Raw genomic sequence first — 19,683 nt, forward strand, 5'->3', positions numbered from 1 at the left:
CGGCCAATATCCCTCACAAGCTCCTTATGCAAAGTAGCCGAAAAAATGGTTCTGGACAGACTGAACCGAGCCATAACCCATCTTGAACTGATTGACGACGCACAAGCTGGCTTCAGGAAACACAGGAACACCATGGACCATGTAGTCGAGTTTGCTCAAAAAGTCAAGGATGCTTTCCACCGTAAGATGTCAACAGTTGCAGTGCTAGTAGACCTCAAAGCTGCATACGACACAGTATGGAGAGGTTTGCTGTTACACAAGATAGCGAAGTCTGGAATTGACGGTAAACTGTTCAATTAGATAAAATCTTTTCTCGGGAAAAGGTATCAGAGAGTCAAATTTCACAACCATTGTTCCAAATTCAGACTACAAAGACAAGGGCTGCCACAAGGAGCTGTCATCAGCTGTCAATATAAACGATGTGCTCTCAATGATTAGAAAGACACCTGGTGTTGAAGCCCTCCTGTATGCCGATGACCTCCTAATATGGGCATCAAGTAGCAGTCTGAAAGCGCTCGAGGGAGTAATGAACCAGGCTCTCAAAAATCTAGAAAAATGGGCGGATAAAAACTGCCTAACTGTCAGTACAACCAAAACCGTATATCAAGCCGACATATAAACGTATATAAACCGTATAACAAAGCAGACTGCTGTCAAGCTGACATATAAAGGAGTCGACCTGGAAAGAGAGGATGTAACAAAATACCTGGGGGTGTACATAGATAAGAAAATGACGTGGAAACCTCAAATCGACGACATTGCAGAGAAAGCCACAAAGAGATGTCGACTGCTCAAACGTCTCACAGCAACAAAATGGGGCGCCACGCAAGATGTCTTGGTAGCAACATACAAAACCTATGTCCGGCCGATACTAGAATATGGGAGTGAAGCTACAATAACTGCGAGTACAAACACCACCTCCAAGCTTGAAGTCGCCCAGAACACTGCCCTTCGCGTCATCACCGGTGCTCCAAAATCAACACCGATTACATCAATGGAAGCCCAGACCGGTATTGAACCAATACAATGCCGCAGAGAGCAACATGCGTTAAACTTCTGGGAAAGGCAAAGACGAATACTTCCACAAAAATGGGACGAATATAGACAAGCAGCCTCACGTCTTAAAACACAAACCACTCCGCTTACAGTAGCAAATCAAATCATGGAAAAATACCACAATGACCTGTCGAAAGCCGCCCCCTTCCCAGCGCAAACTACACTCGCCCGCTGTCTACCAAACACAGAATTGCGTCTTGAAAACCATAACGACCCGAAGCACTTATCGTCAGACATTGTCCTAAGGAAAGCCGCCCTAGAGACGATAAACACCAATTAACCAGCGCATGAGTGGCTCCACATCTACTGCGATGGCTCCTCGATGCCGGACTCGGGAAGAACAGGAGCAGGATATGTCTCAACGTTCTACAAAGGCTCCATAGCTGTGGGTGCCCCTCTCACCAACTATGATGGCGAAATTGCTGCTATACACGAAGCCGCTAAAAGTCTCGAGAATCTCCAACACCCTCAAAAAGTTGCCTTCTTCATCGACTGCCAAGCCGCAATCCTCGCCCTGTCGACAAATCGGTATACCGACTGTGCCCAAACAATATCTTGCCGCGTCCAACTATCGAACTTGCTGGAAAAAGGGTGGCTGATTACTTTACAATGGATCCCTAGTCATGTCGGTGTTGAAGGGAATGAAGCGGCGGATGAACTTGCAAAAGAAGGCACTACTCTTCCACAGCCCCCTAGCTTCCAATCGTACACATCAGCAAAGTCCACCATTAAAACAGGAATCAAAGCGAAGATAAAAGACCAGCAAATACAAGCCGGTGCTGGAAAATCTTGGGCCCACCTAATAGAGTCACCAATCCCTCACAACTTGCCGAGACCCATCAGTGTAGCCGCGTTCAGAACAACTACGGGGCATGACTACCTGGCCTCCCATCTACATCGCATCGGCGTCCGTGAAAATGACAACTGTCCACTATGTAATCAGCCCCAGATGGATGCTGCTCACCTCCCAGAGTGCCCAGCCCTGATAACAGACCCACCCGAGGAGGATGAAGATCGCCTACGAGAAACGGCTCGTCTATACTGGTCAGCGCGCCGCCAAATGGCTAACATGCCAAGGGTGGGCGTTGGCTAGTAAGTAAGTAAGTAAGTAAGGTTAAATTAGATAGGTTAGCTTCGAAATACAGTGGAACCCCTATATGTCGGCCCCCTATAACCCGGAAGTCCGGCTAACCCGGAGCGATTTTTATCAGACAAACATTTCAACAATAAAAATATATGTAATATAATATTTAAGAGATAATGAGTATTTGTGTAATTTGAACTACATATAAGATTGTAAGTAAAAATGACTCATGGCACACGACGTTCATTGTCGTGTTATCGGAAACAACAGGCACGTGTAGTATACTTTATTTATTTCAAACTGTCTTAGCATTGTTTAAAAAAGATATTAAAAGACTATTAAAAAATTCTTTTTAAAACAATGGTCTAGTATTCACTGTTATGAAATAACATAACATCGTTGCGATTGAGACCGTATTGTGTGTAGTACAGTCGTATTGTTCGCTTCCGTTCTGTAATCGTTCGTAAATCTCTTCAGATTTTGTATTGGCGTGTTTTTTTGTCTACGTAATGGCAACAAAACGTAAAAATGTTGTAGTGACAATGAGAGAGAAACTAGAAGCATTAGGGAGAATTGATAAAGGCGTAATTGATACGTAATTTAGATGTGTACTGAGCATATATATTTCATGTTATTTCAATTATAACGGAGTTTATCTGTAAGTATACCGTATTTTATTAATTTTTACCATTTTCTCCGGCTAACTCGGATTTTCGATAACCGGATCGGTCGCGGTCCTGATTAATCCGAGTTAACGAGGTTTCACTGTACATATTCCAATAATTAAGGATGCTTATTAATATTATGAATTTTATAATGTTTAACCTTTAACTACCCGCGCATCAAATTACAACATAACTACACGCGTGGCGTAGTTTATACGCCACAAGAAAATACACGTAAAAACAGCGGATTTGTTTATTTTTTTTTTTGAAAAAATACACTTAGTTGTTTGTTATGAACCTTATTCGGCATCAGTGAATACTTGGAGTTCCTTCTCAGTAAGCCAATTGGGATTTATAACTGAAATCATGGAATAACTGGATTCCATGATAAATAAAATTACTAATAAAAAATTTGTTGAAATGTGATTTTTTACAGGAGAAAAAGTATTGTTTATAAAGAAATGGTACATTGTTTACCGGGTAGGAAAAGCTTAACATTCCTGGACGACTGTGAAGATTGCTAAGTCGAGGCGCAAGCCGAGACTTAGCAACACAGAGTCCAGGAATGTGGCTTTTCCTACGAGGTAAACATACTATTTTTCCGCAAATCGTTTAAAATTCGACAGATATTGATTGATTTAAAAAAAACGCGATAATTTTATTCCCAAATAAATGGTGCTTTGAAATTCCTAATAAAATTACTTGGGTTACTATGGAAACGTATTGAGGTTGAATTGTCAAACTTGACGCTTATAAATTTAACACTAACAACTGTACGGAAATATCATTTCCCTACAGTAAGGAAATGACATTTCCTTACAGTAAGGAAGTCCTGACTTTTTCTTCAAGAAATTTTGACAGGAATGTCAAAATTTCCTGGCGATTTGCGGAAAAATATATTTTTCCGCAAATCGCCAGGAAATTTTGACATTCCTGTCAAAATTTCTTGAAGAAAAAGTCAGGACTTCCTTACTGTAAGGAAATGTCATTTCCTTACTGTAAGGAAATGATATTTCCGTACAGTTGTTAGTGTTCTACATAAATGATAATACATATTTTTACTCATGCGATAATCCATAAAACGTCTGTATGCATTTTCGTACTTTTCTCTTGATTTCTTTGGCAATAATTCTAATGAAGCAGTATTCACTGCCTCAACCAGCTCTGGAGGAGTCCCAGGAATGGAAATTTCATCATCACTTATCATTTTACTTTCGAGAACACCAGCAATTAAATTTATAAGCGTCAAGTTTGACAATTCAACCTCAATACGTTTCCATAGTAACACAAGTAATTTTATTAGAAATTTCAAAGCACCATTTATTTGGGAATAAAATTATCGCGTTTTTTTTAAATCAATCAATATCTGTCGAATTTTAAACGATTTGCGGAAAAATAGTATGTTTACCTCGTAGGAAAAGCCACATTCCTGGACTCTGTGTTGCTAAGTCTCGGCTTGCGCCTCGACTTAGCAATCTTCACAGTCGTCCAGGAATGTTAAGCTTTTCCTACCCGGTAAACAATGTACTATTGTGCCATAATGACTAAAAAACAATTGAAATATGTACTTATATTTCTACTTATATTAATATATTCGTGGCGTATATTGTCCACCACCGGAAACAGCAAATAATAAAATGTAAATTACGATCTTCCCAGAACGCCGATTATAACGAAACTAAAACCAAATTGTAAAGCACATTCCAGTGATAGGTTAGAGAGATAAACAAGGTCAAAAATTAAATTTTTAAATATATTTGCAGTAGGGTTCTTATATCTGGCGTACAAAATACGCCAGCGCGTGTAGTTAAAGGTTAATGAAATAATCATATTTCGAACACTTTAAGGAAGGTATACATAATACATATACATAATATATTGAAAGCTGTTAAATGTATAATAGATTCTACATTGACAATAATATTAATATACTGGAGCGCTAGGTCGGTCCTGTTTCGGCTTGGGTTTGTGCGGTATACTCTGTTTATACGGTTAATCGTCGGTAGGACGTATTGGAGAGAAAACGAATATATGGAAATAAGGATGTGTTTTTGAAAATTAATAACCAGATCATTGAAATACATGTATGCGGACTTCATTCACTCTTTTATATTCGGTTGAATGTGTTGCATGCGATGAATAACGACTGAACTTAATACTTGGGCCAGTAAAGAAAAAAACAGCTGAAAATTTTTTACAGGTTTTTGTATAGTAATATACAGTGGCGGATCTATGGGGAGAAAAAACGGGGAAATTCCCCCCCCCCCACCTAAGAGGGTCCACAATTAAAGAAAAAAATTGTTGAAACATAAAAATATCATCATCATTCTCTTTGCCTTATGCGGGGTCGGCTTCCCTAATTGCATTTCTCCACACAATTCTATCTTGGGTCATATCAATGTTAATCCCCTTTACCAACATGTCCTGCCTTATCATCTCCCCCCAGGTCTTCTTTGGTCTTCCTCTCCTACTCCTTCCAGGAATCTGCACCTCAGCTATTCTTCGTATTGGGTGATTAACGTCTCGACGTTGAACATGACCAAACCATCTTAATCTATACTCTCTCATTTTGGCATCAATTGGTGCCACACCTAGACTTCCTCTAATATAATCATTTCTAATTTTATCCTTCTTTGTCACTCCACTCATCCATCTAAGCATTCTCATTTCCGCCACATGCATTCGTTGTTCCTCTCTCTTTTTCACTGCCCAACATTCAGTTCCGTACATCATAGCCGGCCTTATGGCTGTTTTATAGAATTTTCCCTTCAGCTTCACTGGAATTTTTCTGTCACACAACACACCACTTGCTTCTTTCCACTTCATCCATCCAAATTCTACTGCATGCATCCTTATCTATTTCTCCATTACTCTGTAATACCGATCCTAGGTACTTAAAACCATTGCTTTTCACAATCATTTCACCATCCAAAGATACCATTTTATTTGTAGTAACTCCATCTTTAAATGAACATTCCAAATACTCTGTTTTTGTCCTACTAAGTTTTAAACCTTTTTCCTCCAGAGCTTGTCTCCACTGTTCCAGTTTTTGTTCTAAGTCTCTTTCACTATTTCCTATTAACACTACATCATCAGCATACATTAGACACCATGAAATGCTACCCTGTAGTGTCGCTGTTATCTGGTCCAAAAGCACCGAGCCTTGGTGCAATCCTACTTTCACCTGAAATTTATCAGTCTCTCCCATACCTGTCCTAACACTAGTCGTTACTCACTCATACATATCTCTTACAATCTTTACATATTCGCCAGAGACTCCTTTCTTATTGAGTGTCCACCATAGAATCTCTCAAGGAACTCTACCATATGCTTTCTCAAGATCAATGAATACCATATGAGCGTTGATCTCTTTATTCCTGTATTTTGCCATCAGTTGCCTTACAATGAAAATTGCATCTATTGTTGATCTGCCCTGCGTAAAGCCAAATTGATTATCGGATATTTCGGTTTCTTCGCGTATCCGTCTATCATTTACTCTTTCCCATATTTTCATGGTGTGGCTAAGTAGTTTTATAGCCCTGTAGTTTGTACATTGTTGTATGTCTCCCTTGTTTTTGTAGACAGGTACTAATATACTGCTTCTCCATTCGTCTGGCATTTGTCCAACTTCCATAACCCTATTAAATAGACCTGCTAGCCAACTTATTCCTGTCTCTCCCAATGCTCTCCATACTTCCCCAGGAATGTCATCTGGTCCGACTGCTTTTCCTTTCTTTATTTTTTGAAGCGCGTGAGCCACTTCCCCGTTTGTTATTCTGGTAACCATTGCTGTTACTGTCTCCGTTAACTCCACAGGCTGTCTGTCAAATTCTTCATTTAATAAACTGTCAAAATACTTTCTCCATCTCTTTTTGACATCCTTTTCGTGAATTAGTATTTTATTATTTTCAACTATAGTATTTCATCATTATAACAAATGTATTATAAATTAGTTAAATCTAAAATTGTCCTTTAGAGTTATTCCGCAAATTAAAAAAATAGAGGATCGTGTAGAGAGAGAAATACCTTTCAAATGATGTGCAACTCGACTACACTTGCTATTTTAAAAAACTGGGGGGCAGTAGGGGGTTACATTTCAGGGCATGAATTTTGCATGACAATTCGTCCCCCTTCTAATACAAATTGACATTGAGTGTTTTTTTTAATTGTGAAGAAACTCTTGGTTTCTGAGTTTCTGTGAGGGGGGGGATCAAATTTTCGTTGGAACACACTGTATATTATAGCGAAAAGCCTTACTAATATTTTCACCACCCCCATTGGGTAAAATACTATTATAACCAATTTATTTGTTACTTACATACAATAAATAAATAAAAACAATGTTATAAGTAAACTTACCTTTTCTCTCCCGTGTTCGGGTCCTAACGGTAGCAGGAAAAGGCAACTGGGGATGATCCATCGTCGACCCGGACATTCCATTATGGGCGTCTCGGAAGTCCCCCGTTTCTGCCCAAACTGTAACAAATGTTTAAGTTGTAGAATGATTGCTATAACGTAAATGCTAAATAGTGCAGTCACTGAAGGTTTTCACCTCCGATTTCGTTGAACCTTCATCAATTTTCATGAAAATTGGTGAGCAGTTAGATGATACCTTAAGGAACAAAGGTGATATGATGCCAACTTGCGCTTTTACCCTGGGGATGGATGCCACCCCATCCCGGGGTGAAAATTATTTTATTAAAAATAATACCATAAGTCGATAGAGGGACCAATTCCAAGCAAAATTTGTTATATAAAGTTATTAACATAAATCAATACTTTTTGGGTTATTAAAGATCAAAGATTTTATTTTTTCGCAAAAAAATGCTTGTTTTAAAACTATTTTTCACGTATAACTGAATAACTATAAGCTTCTTCAAAAAAGTTATTATTACCAAAATTGAAGACAATAAAAAACTGAATACACTACTCACTAAAAGAACTAAAATAATGTTAATTCAAAGTGAGTTATGGGTAATTGAATGTATATTTTTTTCGACGAGTACTCAAATCTAAGTAATCAAGCTTAAATAACGGGACAACGATGCATTTTATAAAATATACCTGCTAAACACTTGCCAAAGCACCTATCAAATGAGTACCTATCAAATGAGCACCAGAAGAAGTTAATAGCTTCAAAATTAAGCAAGTTATGATAAAAATAAGATAACCCTTTCGAATTTTTTTGTAAGAAAGGAAAAATAATACATGCCATTTCCGCAAAAATTATAATTTATTGTACTCCTTACAAGACTTTCTTTATATTAGCATAAGTAATCATTTTAACAATTTTGACCGGTTTAGATATTTTTGACAAAAAGATATAACTTAAAAAAATCAGAATTTTTAAAATTATCGTAATTTCATTTTTTTTTGATAATAACTCCAAAAATACTCAATATACGTAAATAATCATATAACCAAATTTTAGTTTTTCCTGTAACAAATATTTTACCTTCTTTACTATTTCTGTAGGGTAAAAATTAACTGACATAGAAACGTTTAAAGCTCAAATTTTGCTGCGAGAACCATGTAACCGGGTCCATTTTACTTTTTATTTTTAAAAAGTAAGGGGTTTAGAGATTAAATTCAACGTGACTTAATAGCCCTTGGAATTAACTTTAAAATGATGTTTAGGTAAATCTGATAACGTAAAAACTAACGGAGTTATTAAAAAAAAAAACAATAACATTTTTGGAAAATTTTTAAAAGATACATTTTGAACAATTCTTGGAGCATAAATTTTAACGATATTGACTAGTTCGGGAGCTCATTTGATAGATATTTCTAAGTACTTTGACAAATGTTTAATAAGTTTATGTCATAAAATGCATAATTTTCCCGTTATTTAAGCTTGAATATTTAGACTTGGGTACTCGCCGAAAAAAATATACATTCAATTACCTATAACTCACTTGTAGTTAACATTAAAAGGTTTTTTTTAGAAAGAGTTTATTTCATTTTTAATTAGCTTCAATTTTGGCAATTACAACTTTTTTATGAAAACTTATAGTTTTTGAGTTATTTGTGAAAAATCAGTTAAAAACATGCATTTTTCTAACGAAAAATTAAAATCTTTGATCTTTAATAACTCAAAAAGTTTTGATTTATTTTAATATCTTTATATAACAAGTTTTGCTTAGAATTTGTCGGTCTATCAAATTATGAGGTAATTCTTAATAAAATAATTTTCACCCCCTAGAAGGGATGGCGTCCACCCCCAGGGTAAAAGCGCAAGTTGGCACCATGTCACCTTTGTTCCTTGAGACATCCTCTAACCACTCACCAATTTTCATGCAAATCGAAGGTTCAACGAAATCGGAGTTTAGCTCATATCCACCTTCAGTAACTGCACTAAAAAGAATTACAGAATGTATTATGATAAAATATGCTACACACAGAAAATGCTACATGTATTATCAGGCCCGCCGGCAGAGGGGGGTCAGGGAGGGTCCGCCGACCCCCCCCCCCCCCTGGATAATTACGGCATAAAATAAAACAAATCAGTCTCAATAAATTTAGTCAAGATCAAAGGAGATTACAGTTTTTATTTACCGATTAATCTTTTTTTGTATTACATATATATGATTATTAAAATATAAATTTTTCTTGTTCTTTCATTCATTTCTAGAATAGAAAAGCGACTTAAAGTTTTTGACCCTCCCTAAATTTTTTTTCTGGCGGCGGCCCTGGGTATTATTCTATTCTTATTCTTCTTCAAATGCAAATACACTAATGGATGTTAGCGATCACATTTTCCATTAACTCCCTGTTTCTTGTAATGTGTATCAAAGATTGTATGTCGTCAATCCCCAAGACATTTTTTTGCGTCCTATTCCTCTCCTGCCTTCAATTTTACCCTCGATTATAATTTGAAGGAACTATTACTTTTATACTCGAAGGTATTAAGTAGTACTTTTTCATATTATTGTATATATTGTACTATATATTATATTATCTAATCTTATAAAACTCTAATGTGACACGTCGTGAAGTCTGTCCGGAATATTTTGTCGCTATCCTTTTCAATCTGAGTTCGTCTACTACTGGCCATAGGCTGCTTTCATTTGCATCCATCAATTTCTACTTTTGACAATTCTCATCCACTGCTTGCCCGCGACTTGTTTGACATTATCTATCCACCTCTTCTGCGGTCTGCCTACTCCTCTCCTGTTCTCTCTTGGTCTCCAGTTTGTTAATCTCTGTGTCCATTTTTTGGGATTATCTCGGGCAACATGTCTGACCCATTGCCACTTAAGCCTTGCTATACATTCTGCGACATCAGTAATAGACCGTTTATAAGTTTGCTAATTTTTTACATATAAAGAAATTCTCTACCTATGTAATACACTTTACAGAATTAAAATCGGATTATTTAAGCGGCCTCACTGTTTAAGCACTGTTTTAAAATTATAAACAATGTTTTGGCTTATAAACAAATACAGTGAGGACGATTGAGTTGGAATAAATTAATTTTCTTGAGAATGGGCAACTCTGGAGATAAATCCCGAAACAGATCGATTTTTATTTTTAAATTAAAATTTTTTGGCATAAATATCATACTAGTGACGTCATCCATCTGGGTGTGATGACGTAATCTAAATATTGGAATAAATTTAATTCAATTTTTTTTTTAAATTCAAACCCTGTATAATTAATTATGTTAATGTTTATATTAGTGAATACAAAATTGAATAGCCTTTCGATTGAGCTATCACACGGCACCTATTCTCATTTAAAAAAATCATCGGTTACGTCATCATGCCCAGATGGATGACGTCACTAGTGTGATATATATACCAAAAAATTAGAATTTAAAAATAAAAATCGACTTGTTTCGGGATTTATCTCCAGAGACGCCTATTCTCGAGAAAATGAATTTATGCCAACTCAAACGTCCTCACTGTATTTGTTTATAAGCCAAAAAATTGTTTATAACTTTAAAACTGTGCTGACGCCGCTTAAATACTCCGATTTTAATTCTGTAAAGTGTATTAGATAGGTAGAGAACCTCTTTAGATGCAGAAAAATTAGCAAACTTCTAAATAGTCTACTTTTCCTTCAGAAAGTTCTTAAAAAATTTGAACTTTTTTAAAAAAATTTAGATTGCAAAATTATTCTGCAAAATCTATCAGGTGGATTTTAATGAAAGGTGAACGATTTAAGTGTGTTGTAAGGATTTTCTATGCGAATTATGAAGGTTCTAAGTGCAACCAAAGTGGTTGAAAAACACTGAATAAAAACAGGCTTATTTTGCTCCCTTATTTTGTATTTATTGCGATTTTGCAGACAGGGTAATAATTTAAGAAATTTTTAACTAGTCGTATATCATACAAAATTCAATTATCCTTATTTTATTTCCGTACGACTTTGCTCCAAAATGAATCGTTTTAAAGTTATAAGCAAAGAAATTAGAAAAAAATCGATGTTTTTCGAAATTTTTAAATATTATAATTTTTTTATTAATGTTAAGGGCATATTTGAGAAGGAGCATAAGTCAATTATTATTGTTGAAGTTGTCACCTAACTTTATCTGCAAAAATCCGGATGCCACCTCGCACATCGAAAAATAGACGTTTTTTCACAGATCCGCCCTGGTCTATTTTTAAGCATATCTCAAATGCCTCATATTTGTTGCCAAAACTCAAAATTGAAAGGTCTTATAGGTCTTGAAGATTAGGCTCGAACAATGGAAATTCTATAGCAACCGATCAATGGAAGTGATAAATTTTGTTTCAAGTAAAATTTAATAAAAAAATTTGTCCTGGTAAAAGTTATATTAGTTTAAAAAGCCCCTATAGGGCTACAAACATATAAACAAAACGTTTTCGCTCTGTAACAAGAGCATCATCAGTGTTACAAGCACATGGTGAGCCACCCAAAAATACAAAGGTTGAAACCTTTTACAAATAGACTAAAAGTCTTATATAAATATAAACATCCTAAAATTTATTTATTCAACAGCTTTGCAGAAACTGAGTCCTTATGCGGCAAAATACCAAAAAATGCACCAAAAGCTTCACTCTTCGCCTTTAAAATGCATTTTGATTTTTATCAATAGGACACTCTGATCAAAAGATATCTAATTTAACCATCATGTTAATACAAATTTATCATCGCGCTGAACCAAACACAACTGGTCAATATGGAATACTCCAGTCACATTATGAGACATCCTGAAAAATATCATCTTTTACATCTAATCATTCAGGGAAAGATCCAAGGTAAACGTGGCCATGGTAGATGAAGAACACCGTAATTGAAAAATCTTAGGCAATTGTTAGACGAAGCAATAAAGCACTAAAATCTGCCTTACCTCCGAAAAAAAAAGGACAAGACGGATCTTAATAAGTAATTCTATTTGCATTCGATTCGTGAATGCCCCAGGAAACTTTGCGACCCGGAGCCATGATATAATATTGAAAAACTGCATACAAAAAATGCATTCTTAAAGTGCATCTCAAACAGACAATAAAAAAAATTCAGAACTCGTCAATTATCGGCGGAAATGAGTTCAATTTTGTTACTCGGGTTTTTTGGGGTCGCTGAAAACGAATATGACCTCAAAAGTGATCTCCATAGTACCTGGTGCCCAGGGTACCTACTGTTTACCTCGTCTTGTGAAGTTTTGGGCAAATTCATTAAAAATTAGTCAAAAATCATTACTTGGGGGTTTCTGGGTCGCTGACGACGAATATGACATCGAAAGTGATCTACGGAGTATCTGATACTTAGGATACCTACTGTTTACCCAGTTTTCTGGAGTTTTCGGCAAATTAATTAAAAAATTAGTCAAAAATTACTAGTCACGAGATAAGCAGTAGGTACCCTGGGCACCAGGTACACCGGAGATCACTTCCGATGTCATATACGTCATCAGAGACCCCAAAAACCCCTGAGTAATGAATTTTTACTAATTTTTTAATGAATTTGCTAAAAACTCCAGAAAACGAGGTAAACAGTAGGTATCCTGGGTACCAAGTACTCCGTAGAGCACTTCCGATATCATATTCGTCGTCAGCGACCCAAAAACCCCCTGAGTAATGATTTTTGGCTGTTTTATTGAATTTGCTGAAAACTCCATAAGAAGTGGGTACACTGGGCACCAGGTGTTCCGGAGATCGCTTCCGATGTCATATTCGACGTTAGCAACCACCTGGAAATTATTTTTGACTAGTTTTTTAATAAATTTTTTGCCGAAAACTCCACAAAACGAGGTAAACAGTAGGTACCCTAGGCACTATGTACTCCGGAAATTACTTCCGATGTCATATTCGTCGTTAGCGGCCCCAAACACCCCCCGAGTAATGATTTTTGACTAATTTTTAATGAATTTTCCGAAAACTCCACAAGACGATGTACACAGTAGATACCCTGGACATCAGGTACTCCGGAGATCTTTTTTGACGTCATATTCGTTTTCAGCGACCCCAAAAACCCCCCGAGTAACAAAATTGAACTCATTTGCGCCGATAATTGACGAGTTCTGAATTTTTTTTATTGTCTGTTTGAGATGCACTTTAGGAATGCACTTTTGTATGCAGTTTTTCAATATTATATCATGGTTTCGGGTTACAAAGTTTCCTGGCGTATTCACGAATCGAATGCAAATAGTTATTTTCCTAACTAGTGCGGAAAGTGTAAAGTGATACTTTTACGCACGAGACTGCCGTTGACCCAAACGACGCGATAGTGGAGTTCGGGCAAGCAGTCGAGTGCGGGGAAGACACTTTCCGCATGAGTTAGGAACAATATTTTTTCTAGGGCCGTACGTTTGGAAAAAAGCTACAAAAAATAGAGCTATATCAATTTTTATTTAGGAGTGAAAATACACAAATCAATTCTTTGACAAGGTTGTCAAAACCAAACTTTCAATATCATGGGTTACCACGACGACGTTATTGGTTTCCATGACGACGAATCAAAACCATTGTAATTGTCTACTGATCTGACTTTTAAATATTATTTCAAAATAATTTTATTTCATCGAATTATCGCGCTAATTTCATTAAAATATGAACACAATAAGATAAATTTGAAATAAATTAGTAAATAATATCTAAATATTAGTCTATTGCATGTATTATAATATATTATAATGCCATATTACAAGGTATTTTACTTTCCCGCACGCAGTGCGGGAATATTTACTTTCACGCACGCCATGCGGGAAAGTGCAACTTTCGGAAACGAAATGCGTGCGGGAAAGTGCAACTTTCGGAAACGAAATGCGTGCGAGAAAGTTCAACTTTCGGAAACGAAATGCGTGCGAGAAAGTGCAACTTTCGGAAACGAAATGCGTGCGGGAAAGTGGCTCTTTTAGCACGGCCGTAGAAAAAAGAATTATTAAGATCCGTCTTGTCGTTTTTTTTTTCGGAGGTTCAGTGCTTTATTGCTTCGACTATGTATAGAAAATCGACTACATTGTTGTTTAGAGCTGCTGTACTGTAAATAAAGTCACGATAGCGAATATGGTAGCCAACATGATATCCAACGATGGATAATGGTCATGGAACTAGAAGAAGAAGAAGCTTTATATTCACCGTATTTATGTTAATTTGAAATAACATTCCTAAAAAATATTCGAGTAAAGGTATTTCGGCATTTCTAAATGTTTTTAAATACATTTTTAGGAATTTCGTAGAAAGGTTCGAAGTCGCCCAACAAAAACAATAAAATGTTAATAGTCTACTTAAAAATACTCATTTCTTTTTAAACTGTTTACCCAGTGCAGCGTTTTTTGCGTTCGACGTGACTGGATATTTTTAGTCACCTACTTTATTGCCACTGACTCCCAACTATTATCCCGGTATCCCGAAAGCCACGGAATGTTTGTACAAGTTCAGAAATTAGTGAGGCTCATAACTCACTGTCCTCCTCCCACATTAATTGGTGCTAACTGCCTTGTCATTTCTTCTAAACGGTTTTAAAGTTAACATGTGCTCAAAGAAAAAGGAGAGTGAGAGATCTACAAGTACCTCATGTTGAAAGTGTCTTTTGATGATTTAATTTATAACGAATTTATGAGGCTATGAACTTTGAAAATTTATAGTAAATAATTTATTAAAATATAAACACACTCATTCAAAGATCCGATGTGTGTCAATCAAGTAAACAGAAAAATATATTGTTTAGTTTATATTTATAATAAACTTTATTAATTATGTATATAAAGTTTATTATAAATAAGCTCATACGGGTCATATTATCCGTACGCACGCCAATGGAGAATATAAAATTCTTAATTGTATGTCATAAATTGCGCCTTAACTACCACTTAAAACCTACCAAATTTCATTTGCATGTCTCAACCTATTTTAGAGCAATAAATAAATCGTTAGTTTGTAAGAAAAATTTCAACACCTCGTACCTCGGAAACGAAGCATGTGCGGACATAAATGTATTAAGCAAACTGTTAGTTCTTTTTCATGTAGTTTTAAAGTTTTAAACCTTTTAAAGTTTGTCGCACATCCTGTATTGATGAAAAACCTGGCTAGTTGTTAAAGTACCTAACTTTTTATTGTCCGACATAAGCGATTTAATAAAAAAACAGAATGTTAGGGACCGTTCAACTATTAGGTAACGCAGGTTGGGGGGGGGGGGTCAAAAATCTTCAAAAGTTGCGTTACGTAATAGTTAAACGCCCATTACAGTGCGTTACGTAGGGGGGGAGGGGGTCAAAAATCTTCAAAAATCGCGTTACGTAATACTTGAACTCTCCCTTAAGAAAATCTTAGGCTATAGTTTGGTTTTAATTTCAGTGTTTTATAAATGCTAGAATATTCCACATGCAGGGTGTGGTGAACTTTGAGAAAAAAACACAGTTTGATTAATACACCCGATATACAATGACAGTTTACCTGTCTAGCAACAGCAACAATATTACTACAGCGATATTGTTAAAGAATAAGGCTATAACATTATAAAAAAAATATCTTAAATTGGACGACAGGTTTAGGAAATTCGAGACATCAAAATTGACCCATTTTTAAGGTGGTGCGTTAATTTCTTGGAGGTGTGTACATTTCACGAAATGAAATAATGTGTTAAAAATGTTTATTCAAAATGCTTAAATGTTGGTTCGTTAAACTGATAAACGTAATTTCCATCGCAACTGCAATAAATGTTAACGTTACGAATTATACCGTTACGAATAGGTATAGTTACGAACTGTCGAATTGGCAGTTTGAACAATTGTTAAATTGACGGCGTTACGAATTGTTTTACCACGAAAAAACAGAGGGCATGTCGTTAAGGGCGTAGGCGCAAAAATTCGCTCTAATGTGTTTTAAATGCATTCATTTTTTTTTGGAATCCTGAGAAAACTAATAAGTATTTTTGAAAAATTTAAACGCAGAATGAAATATTACATTATTACCGAGGGCTGAAAGTCCCTTAAAATAACCAAAAGTTTTTTTTTTTGAATGAGATATTTAAAATTAAAAATCACCCTAAATTTTCTCTTTCTTTTTTCACCCCTGTAACTTATTAATAAAACAAACATAGAAGTTTTCAGGGACTTTCGGCCCTCGATATAATAATGCAATCTTTCATTTTGCGTTTAAATTTTTAAAAAATACTCATTATTTTTCTTAAGGATTCGAAAAAGATAAATGCATTTAAAACACATTGGCACGAAATTTTAAGCCTACGCCCTTAAAAGATATTCCCTTGGAATAAACGACTTATTTTAGCATTCTCCCAAAATCCAATGATATTGCTAAATACATATCGCACCTCCGCTCAAAGAGTGTCGTAAGTCAAAAAAGCAAAGTTTCGAGAAAACGACGTTTAAAGTTTGTTCTACATCATTTTCGGGATTTTTAAAAACTATTAAAATTAGAATAATAACTATTTTAGTCAGTTACAATGGTTTTTGAAGCTCTATAAAATAGCGTATTAACCCTTAAGTACTAACACACCGTCTTTCAGACGGCACCGCTTGTTGAAAGTGGGATAGGTATTTCCCTTCCTATAAAATTTTGAAGGTCACCCGTTTATGACTTTTTAAGTTGGGTTGTTATTTAGTAGTATTGAATTCGGCAATTTGCGGCAGATTGTTATTCGAAAGATATTTAGACTCAAGTCTCAAAGTGTGATTCTGATTTCCATCTAATAGACGGAGTGTAGTGTTTGTGCCCAGTTCGTCAAAAAGTTCAAATGAGGGGATAAAAACTATGAGGAAATCAGTGATATGTGAGAGAGGGGATACGACATAAGGGATGATTTTGTATTTACTAAATGGGACCACTTGATTTGACACTTTTGTGCTAGGTACATCCAATATGGCGACGGGTAGGTTTTTATACGTTATATATGGAATATGTTATTAATTAGTTATTAAAATTATTAATTATTTATATATTTATACAGTATGTCCCTGTAAGTTGTATCCATATGGAAAACTTTTTTATTATTAATTTTACGAAAAAAAGTCATTCTTCATAAAAAGCTCTGCATGGTCCAAAACCTAAGATTCAACCATCAGATATAAAATTTTATGAATATTATACGAGGTATGTCAAAAAGTTTGAATTTCACTCAAGAGTAAAGTAGCTTTATTGTTCACAATATTGAAAATTGCTATTATGAAAAGTTGTTTGGAATTAAAAACTATATTATAATATGCAATTACATCCTTCTAATTGAAAAATTTTTTTTTGAAAAATTATGGATAACTAACTTTATTTTTAGTTATTTCAATTCTGATAACTCTTTTATTATTAATTTTACGAAAAAAAGTGATTCTTAATAAAAAGTTCTACATGGTCTGAAACCTAAAATACAACCACCTTATGTCAAATTTTATCAATTTTATGCAAGGTATGTCAAAAAATATGAATTTGGCTCAAGAGTAAAATACCTTTATTTTTCACAATATCGAAAATTGTTATTATGAAAAGTTATTAAGAATTAAAAACCATGTTTCAGTATGTAATTACATCCTTCTTATTGAAATATTTTGAACTATAAAGGTACTTTACTTTTGATCTAAATTTATCCTTTTTGACACACCTCGTATAAAATTGACATAAGATGGTTGTATTTTAGGTTTTAGAGTATTTTAGACCATGCAGAACTTTTATTACGAATTACTTTTTTCGTAAAATTAATAATAGAAGAGTTATTAGAATTAAAATTACTGAAAATAATGTTAGTTATCCATAATTTTTCAAAAAAAAATTTTTTTTTTCAATTAGAAGGATGTAATTGCATATTAGAATATAGTTTTTAATTCCAAACAACTTTTCATAATAGCAATTTTCAATATTGTGAAAAATAAAGCTACTTTACTCTTGAGTGAAATTTAAACTTTTTGACATACCTTGTATAATATTCATAAAATTTGATATCTGATGGTTGAATCTTAGGTTTTGGACCATGCAGAGCTTTTTATGAAGAATAACTTTTTTTCGTAAAATTAATCATAAAAAAGTTTTCCATATGGATACAACTTACAGGGACATACTGTATAATATAATTTTATAATTATATATTTTATATAGAGCAGAATATATTACCAAAGAGTTGTTCCGCCATATTGGATGGAGCATTTTTGCGGGTGAAACCGAGCCCATCTACTTCACCGTATGCCGCATCCCCTCTCTCCCACATCACTGGAGGAAACTCTTTTGAAATGACTTGATGAGGTAGAAGACGACATAAGCGAAGTAGGATCAATTTGTGATGAAAATGTTGCCACTAACTACCATTGCTATACTGTACAAATTTTAGTGCCTGTCAGTTTTTTTTGTTTTAACATTTTTTAAAAACTTTTTCATTTTCATGTTTATTACTCATTGTTTAACTAGATTCTAAATTTTTATCAAGATTCTTTAATTTGTTTCATTTTTATCACACTTTTTTTCAGGAATAAAAAGTCACACAAACAATCCTTCCATTCTTGTTATAATGTTTTTTATTTTAATAAATACAGAAAAACTAGATCAATTACTGTGTTTTTAGATAAGTAATACTTTCAGTAAGTCATAGAAGTATTTTTTTTCATTAAAATATTTAACCAATAAAAAATAACAAGTAAAATGTTAAACCCGTCTGTTAGGCAGTTAGTTAGTGTTTACGTCATTGATTTAAGATGTTAGTACTTAAGGGTTAAGTATATTAAAAATATTAAAAAAAAAATTTTTTTTTGAGTTGTGACATTTTATAGATAAAATTACGAAAAATTTACGAAATATTATTTATTAAAAGTGGCACTTGCATTACAGAATATAATATAGTTATTATTATCTGGTTAACAGACTTATACTTTTTAATGATGTAACTTTAAATACAAGTAGCAACATTAAAGAGAACAATAACAACAATATCTTATGGCATTTTTGCCGGGGAGATCCTTTCGGATTCTTCCGGCGCCAGTTACATCTTTAACCCCTTTTCAAGTAACTAGTGTCGATGTACACTAGCCCAGGGGGACCGACGGCTTAACGTGCTCTCCGAGGCACGGTGAGACGGCTCGTATCGTTTTTAGAAATGAAAAATTGTTTGTCTTTGGTAGGGCTCGAACCCACGTGCACTGGCGTATGAGGCCAGCGATTATGCCGTTACGCTACGGCCGCTCATATTAAAGAGAAAATACTGCAAAAAGAAAGATAAATAAGTGATAAATGTGTCACTTTTCTTGAGCATATTATACAATACGAAGTTTGTTTTGAATAAAGCAATCACATAATATTGTCTTAACTCGACAAACGACGCTTTATACACATCTTAGAGGGACAAATGCTTTGCACAAGTCGATATGTGACACTGTTTGTGTTCGGTGCGTCGTTGATTTTGGATAATCGTATAATAATGACACTAGTGTCATCTAACGACAAATACTTGAGCTATAGACGTGACACTTTGTGAGATAGG

At 34.8% G+C, this 19,683-nt stretch overlaps 1 protein-coding gene across 1 annotated transcript in view; it reads right to left on the bottom strand.

Moving 5' to 3' along the window:
- Positions 1-19,683, bottom strand: part of LOC126882983 (pituitary homeobox homolog Ptx1) — a 275,850-nt gene that overhangs the window by 136,649 nt on the left and 119,518 nt on the right. The window contains exon 3 of the mRNA XM_050648120.1: positions 7,165-7,281. Within this exon, the coding sequence (XP_050504077.1) occupies positions 7,165-7,281 (117 nt within the window). The remainder of the gene's footprint in view (positions 1-7,164; positions 7,282-19,683) is intronic.

This window comes from Diabrotica virgifera, chromosome 4 (genome assembly GCF_917563875.1).
Source record: "Diabrotica virgifera virgifera chromosome 4, PGI_DIABVI_V3a".
NCBI classification, from domain to species: domain Eukaryota; kingdom Metazoa; phylum Arthropoda; class Insecta; order Coleoptera; family Chrysomelidae; genus Diabrotica; species Diabrotica virgifera.